General features: G+C 35.4%; 1 protein-coding gene across 1 annotated transcript in view; it reads left to right on the top strand.

The window, feature by feature from the left end:
• Positions 1-8,255, top strand: part of LRBA (LPS responsive beige-like anchor protein) — a 621,489-nt gene that overhangs the window by 264,050 nt on the left and 349,184 nt on the right. The window contains exon 35 of the mRNA XM_017871033.1: positions 1,034-1,098. Coding sequence (XP_017726522.1) covers positions 1,034-1,098 — 65 coding nt within the window. The remainder of the gene's footprint in view (positions 1-1,033; positions 1,099-8,255) is intronic.

Raw genomic sequence — 8,255 nt, forward strand, 5'->3', positions numbered from 1 at the left:
CATTCTCCTGCCTCAGCCTCCCGAGTAGCTGGGACCACAGGCGCCCGCCACCTCACCTGGCTAATTTTTTGTATTTTTAGTAGAGATGGGGTTTCAACGTGTTAGCCAGGATGGTCTCGATCTCCTGACCTCGTGATCCGCCCGTCTCGGCCTCCCAAAGTGCTGGGATTACAGGCTTGAGCCACCGCGCCCGGCCTCTAGTTCTTTAAAAACAAATCTCTGTGTGTGTGTTTATGTAGGCACACAGACACACACGCACACAGATGCACACATACACAAGTGCATTTACTAGCATTTTTCAAATCTAGGTATATTTCAATTCATGTAGGCCTTTTCTTATTGTATTAATGCTTATTATATATGTATTTTATTATAAGGATTAAAATATTCATTTGTACACACTCTATTGATTGATTTCATTCCTAGGCTTTTAATGGATTGCTTTTAGTGGATAAAATTTAATGGATACATTTCAAATGGATCAAGAATATAGTTAGTAGATTTATACCAGATATTACTAATTCATAGAGTAATGAATTATAGTTTTCTAACTCAAAACTGGTTTAGCTCAATTCACTGATTTTTCTCATCTCATTTTCAATTACTAGACGTCAATTTTTATGGTAAACTATGCTGTTTGTATTACGGTTATTGAACTATTTAATTGTTTCTTCTCTTCAGTTTGGATAATACATATTTTTAAAAAATCAAAAAACAAAGCCAAAACAAAAATATCTATTTGTCCTTGGTTTTCTTTGTTACCTTCTTTCCCAACTCCCAGCTATTTCAGATAAATTAGTATATCGTGTTATAGAATGAAAAGGGCAAGATAAATATAGATAGGCTTGTTTAATTTACATAGAATCAAATTGTTGCTAGCTTGTTTAGTGTCAATATCACCTATTCATATGGTTTAAAATAACTTTTAAGAGTTAGGTATGAAATTGATATGGGTGATTTTTTCATTATTATTGTTTTAAAAGAACCTACTGAGTGACATTTCTTCAGCTATTTTTGCTTTTTTTTTTTATAGGAGTGGCAAAATTCTATACAGAAGAACGCAGGCCTTGCTTTTATCGAACTTGTCAATGAAGGAAGGTAATCTATTTTATTTTAATTCATTTTGTATTTTTCTTTAAAATCTTGTGTTTTCCCATAGGCATTGATATTTTGGGTTCTATTTACTATTTGTTCAGTCAGTAATGTAATGGAACTCTCATATATCAATCATTATGTATTTGTTAATATTTAACCATTTAATAATTTTCTTTAGAGACATGCTTACTGATACTTATATCACAGGCTGACCGTAAGGGGAGGGGGAACAAGTTTCGAAATATGATGTGATGAGAAAGGTGATAGAGGAAATAAGTAGGTATGTTTTCCACTTAAAGAGCAGAAACAGAAGAATTCAAGGAATGAAAATTCAGTGGTGGGTAAAAGAAGGGAAGAAAGTGCAGAGATGAAAAGAGAGATAAAAGGGAGAAAACAAATGTAAAAGAGTGAAAGAATTAAAAGGTAAAAAGAAATTGAGGAAATGATTAGTGGATCACTTTTTGTCTGATTTGTAGTAGCTGATTTTGCATTAATGGAACTGAAGACCCAGAGTATAGATTAAAAGATGCTACTGACTCCCCTTTGAGATAGTATTCTGAACAAACTTACTGTTTCAGCAGTGTTCGATTAGTGTTTTGGGTGATGTTGTTGGAAGATTGACCCTATCAGTCCTTTGGTAACTATTTGAACTTGTGTGTAGGAATCAAAGCTTGCTCTCTATCTCTCATAAATGTTATGGAAAAGGGAGAAAAGAGTATTCGTAACTTTATTTGATTTTAAATACTACTAAAATCCTTTCCGTCAGAAATAATTACAGGTGCTCACAGACTAGTAACCTGCAATTATAATACTTAATGCTGAATTCTGTGATGGAAATATGTAAGTACAGGATGCTTAAAACTTAACCAGGAAACATGATTCTTGAGAGGCATTTCAAGGATCAGTACGATTTGTCATGTAAACATTAGAAAATTGGAGGATATGGAAAAATTGGAGGACGTTTGTGTGAAAAATGTTTCAAACACAGGTAACAGAATATCTGAAGGCATTGTAATGTGGGAAGGTATATAGGATATTCGTGTGCGTGTGTGTTTGTGTGTGTTGGAGAGGTGGTGTTGGAATTGGGCATCTAGATTCCTCAAGAGAGTGGGAAACCTTGGAAGATTTCAAACAGAAGTCATTGTGATATTTGGGGCTTGGAAAGATTAACTGGCAGAATTATTTAGCATAGGTTGAAGGAGGGAAGACCTGATTGAAATGAACAACAGTAGGAAGGTTACTACAATGATCTATATGAAAGATAGAGCTACATTTTCATGTAGAGTGTAGCAAATAGTAGATGATCAATAAAAACTGATATGATTTATAGCAGTGATTACTAATTCATAGGGCAATGAATAAAATAATGACTAATTCTTTAGTCTTCCTTTTAGTAAACATTTCAAAGTGTATGGTTATTGAAAAATAGCTTTTGGCTGATTTCAACACTAAGGTATTGGATGATATTGAAGTTTATATACAGAAAAGAGGTAACTGGAGCAGTTGATTAAATATACAAATATTCTGCTTAATGCAAAACACCTATGAGCAGATTTTTTATAATTTTTAGTGTTTATTGAAGTGTAATTCCTGGGCTTTTAAAAGAAAATTTATATGAGGTGATTTTGATCATTGTAGACTTTACTAAATGTAACTACCCTTACTTATATATGTTACTGTTACATTTAATAGGTGAGGCAACATAGACTTATGATTAAGAGCATTGGCTTTGAAGATAGGCCTGGGTTCAGGTTTCAGCTTTGATACTTGGCAAGTGCTTTTGGTTTTTGAGCTTCAATTCCTCATCCATTTATTATATACTATGTCCCAGGAATTATTATTGCTACTGAGGATACAGTGCAATAAACAGAATAGATAAAGATTCTTTTTTTTTGTGGATTGTATATTCAATAGGCATTGACTGATTATGAACAACAGAAAAATTAATAGGTTATATAATATGTGAATGATGGTCAGTACTATGAGAAAAGACAATATGGAGCAGATGAGGGGAATGAAATTTTTGAAGAAGTAGAAAATGTTGGTATGGTTTGTAGTTAAAATAGAGTGGCAGGATTAGGACTCATTGAGAAAGTAACATTGGAGCAAGCACTTGAAGCACACAGGGAGTCAAAGGGCCATGTATGGAAGAGCGTAGGGAACAGCCAGTGTACAAGTGAGAGCCTCTGTAATGTATTTGAGGAATGAGGCCAATATAGCAAGAAAAGAGTGATTAAAGTAGAATGAAATAGGAAGTAAGGTCAGAGATATAACATAGGGCAATATTTTGTGTAGAGGCTTTATAATTTATTCTGTGGGAAATGACAGCCATTGCACGATTTTGAGAAGAAGAGGAAGACAGTCTCCCTAAGGATTAAAAAGATCACTCTGGATTAAAAATCCCAGCACTTTGGGAGGCTGAGGTGGGTGACTTGCTAGAGCCCAGGAGTTCAAAACCAGCCTGGACAACATGGTGAAACTGTCCACAAAAAATGCAAACAATTAGCCTGGTACGGAGGCAGGTGCCTGTAGTACCAGCTACTTGGAAAGCTGTCAGGTGGGAGGATCCCTTGGGTCTAGGAGGACGAGGCTGCAATGAGCTGTGATCATGCTACTACAATGTAGCCTGGGAGATAGAGCAAGACCCTGCTTTGGGGAACAAAGAATTACTATGACTGATGCATGTAGAAATTTAAGGATAAAAGTGGAGAGATCAGCCAGAAGCAGTGGCTTATGTCTATTTCCAGCACTTTGAGAGGCTGAGGTGGGAGGATCTCTTGAGCCTGAGAGTTCGAGACCAGCCTGGGCAACATAGTGAGACCCTGTCTCTACAGAAAATAAAAAGGGTTAGTTGGGTGTGGTGGCATGCACCTGTGATCCCAGCTACATGGGAGAGTGAGGCAGGAAGATCACTTGAGCCCAGGAGGTCAAAGCTGCAGTGAGCTGTGTTCACATCACTTCACTCCATCCTGGGCAGTAGAATGAGACCCTATCTCAAAAACAAACAAACAACAAAACAAAACAAAACAAAAAACAAAGAGATCAATTAGGGGGCTATTGTAGTAAGTCTGATTAAACATGATGGTGACTGGGACAAGGTTGCTAGCAGTAGAGGAGGTAAGAAGTGGTAGGATTGTGAACCTATTTTGAAGATAAGACCTGACAGGATATCCTAATGGCTTGGATGTGGGTTTAAAGCCAGGCATCACTCTTAAGATTTTTGGCCTTGTAAGTAGAGATACGAAATGCCTTTGTTTTGCATTATCATTCAAAGATCTTTATATATCAGACATCTTTGGAATATAGACATAGTGTCTCCATTTGGAACAAAGCAAGATCATTTACTGTCTAGTACAATAATGTCTCTCTCTGATCCAAAGACCAACAGACCTACTGGCTATCACAAAAGATTCAAGTGCCATAAGCTCAGAGTTCCTCTCTTGTAACACACTTTACTGCATATAGAGGTGTCTGCTGGACCTGTGTTATTCTGTGGGAACTGAGACTTGAAGGTACTGGCACAAATGCTAATACTCTGGCTATTGCTATTTCTGAAGATTTGTTGAAACAGTTGTTTGAAAAATTTACTTTTATATCATCTGTTACTATTTTCATAGTACGCTTTCTCTGACATTTTGCCTTTGCTTTTCTTATTCTGTTTAGATTTTTTAGCTTCCCATAGTTAGAAACTCTTTTCTTTACTTCACTGCTTAGCCTATAGAGAACACTCAGCCTTTATCTTTTAAGTGTTTGAAATAAACAGTGGTGGAAGCTAAGATTCATTAGTAAAATAGTGGAGGCAAAATTGGAAATTTTCGTTCTCTCTTTATTTACAGTGTATAATATATTTTAAGGGAAAATTTTAGTGGGTTATTTTTGTAAATCAGTGGATTTGGCTTTCATTTTATAAATATTTAGTGCCTTGAGGTTAAATGAGTTTTCATAGGAATAGATGTGTTTGTGAAATAGTTTGGAGTGTTTGACTACTAGACTTAATCTCAGGGGCAGGAAGAATAGTAATAAGGATTTTCCTTTTTACTGCAAAGACTAACCTTTTTTCTTCTTCTTATGTAAGTCTGACCTGCCTTGACCTCATTTATAGAGTAGCTGCTATAAATTTTGCCCTTGATTAATGTTTTATTAGTGTAAATAACATGAAGACCTTTGTAGACAGACTACAGCATAAGGTCTAACAGACTTGAAGAGTATCATTAGCAAATCAATTACTAAGTTCAGACATAAGTGATTGTTGTTTAGTAGAAACTGCTGATATTGTTCTAGGTAGCTATGATCAAGACAGCTGCTCTATGAGATGTTACATTACTCTGTGAAATTTATAGTGATTTGCTGATGGTCTCTTTAACTTACATTTGTTTAATAATATATTTTTAAATACATTGTTTTGGTAATTCCGAGTTCAATTATTGGTATTTTTTATGTAAACAACACTCCATTTTAAACAAATTTATAGAGCTATAATAATTGATAATCACTGACATAATTGTTACCACCTTGATGACTTAAAAGAGAAAAAAATACATATACTTATAATAAAAGATTTCAGTTAAAAATGAAATTTTCGGCCGGGCGTGGTGGCTCAAGCCTGTAATCCCAGCACTTTGGGAGGCCGAGACGGGCGGATCACGAGGTCAGGAGATCGAGACCATCCTGGCTAACATGGTGAAACCCCGTCTCTACTAAAATACAAAAAACTAGCCGGGCGAGGTGGCGGGCGCCTGTAGTCCCAGCTACTCGGGAGGCTGAGGCAGGAGAATGGCGTGAACCCGGGAGGCGGAGCTTGCAGTGAGCTGAGATCCGGCCACTGCACTCCAGCCTGGGCGACAGAGCGAGACTCTGTCTCAAAAAAAAAAACAAAAAAAAAAAATGAAATTTTCACATATTATGAGCAAGAACGTAGTTATTCCTGAATGATAATTTTGTTTATGAGTGTTTTATGATATTTTGAATCATTATCACCACCTCTGTTTATGTTTTAAATATGCAAGTGATAGATCTAAAAGAGTTTTCTTATTCTTGAAAGGCACAACTTTCTTTAAACCAATAGTTTTAAAGAACTTAAAGAATATTAAAGCCAACTTTTAGAGTCTGTGATGCTGTAGCACCACATCAACAGAAAATAATGTACAGTTATTACTACTCCCTTTGACCCTCTTGAATGAAATCTGAGGGTTCAGTGTTATACTAAATTTAGATTTGGTGTAGGTTACGTTGTTTATGTATATTGGACCTAAATTGATTTATTTGTATATTCGATTTGTCTTTATCTTAGTTATTTTTTTCACCTTACAAATGTATTTAATTGAAATTGAATTGAATTGAAACATATATTTAATTAAATTCCATAACACTGTTGCTTATGTTTTTCAACTCAATTCTTTGCCAGTGAATCTTGTATGTTTTTTCTTATTTGGATAAATAAAGGGCTTCAAGTTCTTATTTTCCCTTTTATTCTTATTTTCTTGGAGGTTTTGGTGATATTACTTGCAAAAAATTTTAGTGTCTCAGTATTGATGTTAATTTTGCTGGCAGAAATAGATCTGGCTGCTAGGTTGCCACCTTTCTTCTTGCCAGCTTGCTTGTGATCCCTCCAAATACTTTTTAGAGCATTTTAAGCTCCTGATGTTGTTCTAGGTAGCTGTGATCAAGGCAGCTGCTCTGAGACATTATTCTGTGAAATTTGTAATGATTTGTTGATGGTCTCCTGTCTTATGACTTGTATCTCTTAGAGAGAAGGATGAATATTTTATGTATTTAGGTAGTGCTCTTTTTGTTCTTAACCTCTAGAATTTTGAAAAATCAGTGTAAATCCTCTATCAGAGTTTTCTGTCTTTTTTTTTTTTTTTTAGATAGGGTCTTGCTCTGTTGCCCAGGCTAGAGTACAGTGGCACGGTCTCGACTCACTTTAGCCTCGATATCCCTGGCTCAAGTGATCCTCTCACCTCAGCCTTCTAAGTATCTGGGACTGCTATTGAGGACACTACACTTGGCTACATTTTTAATTTTTTTTTTTTTCTTGTAGAGGTGGGGTTTTGCCTTGATGCCCAGGCGAGTCCTGAACTCCTGGGCTCAAGTCATCCAGCCTCCCAAAGTGCTGGGATTACAGGCATGAGCCACTGTGCCTGGCCTCCTTTCATTCTTGTTTCTAGTTTTTTAAATTTTCTATTAGTTTCTCTCATTGTTTCTATTTCATTTATATTTTAAATTAAAAAGCAGGCATAGTTTTATTGGTTAATTTTTTAAATGTTTGATAGTAAAAGTCAGGGAAGTAGACTATGAAACCTAGTTTAAAAGTATAATATTTGGTAAAAATTTTAAGATTTAAATTCTCATCTTGAATCTTGTAATTTGTTAAATATGTAAATAATGAAAATAACCAATAATTATAGTTTTGTGTTTAATTTAATAAAAACACATTTTAAGAACTTTCATAGCCTCCTATAACTTTACTTTTAGACGTGCTGGTGTGACTCTTCTTTTTACCCCTTCCTTGGAAAGCACAGAAAGGGCGATTATCCAACATACTTTTGGGCACGTTGCTTAATCATCCTCTAGGGACAGTCAATGTCTGCTTATTACAGCAGTAACTCAGACTTGTATCCAAATATATGAATAGCTCACATAAAAGACATAGTGCTTCGAGTACTAATACACTGGTCTGTCTTCAAAATTCATCTGCTTAGGTTGCATGTGTTCTTTCTGAGCATTCATTTAGCAGCTCCAGCCTTTGTCTTTACTTCTCTAAATAGCATGATTACCAGTAATGTTGGTGGAATGAGAAGAAGAATGACTAGAAGGGAAGGTGAAGAGGGAAAAGGGAGACAGGGAGAGAGGCCAGAAAAGATTTCATTTAGACCCTGTTTGGCCATTAGCGCTTGTGTTTTAGATCTGGGTTATCCTTTCATAAAAAGACAAAGGTATTTATTGCACATAAGTAAACAGTGTGGCTAGAATATATTCTCATCTGTACCATTGGAAGATAAAATTTGAATTGAGGTAGAGATTATCACTTGGAAATCCTTGAGTGTTACTTAAAGAGCCATATGCTTTCTCTGGCTTCAGTTTTAAAATTATATATATAGGAAGATACTTTATAGAAAAACGCCAATTAAATTTTTTTATTATAATTTTTTTTTTTTTTT

This window comes from Rhinopithecus bieti, unplaced genomic scaffold (assembly GCF_001698545.2).
Source record: "Rhinopithecus bieti isolate Rb0 unplaced genomic scaffold, ASM169854v2 scaffold_3878, whole genome shotgun sequence".
Lineage (NCBI taxonomy): Eukaryota > Metazoa > Chordata > Mammalia > Primates > Cercopithecidae > Rhinopithecus > Rhinopithecus bieti.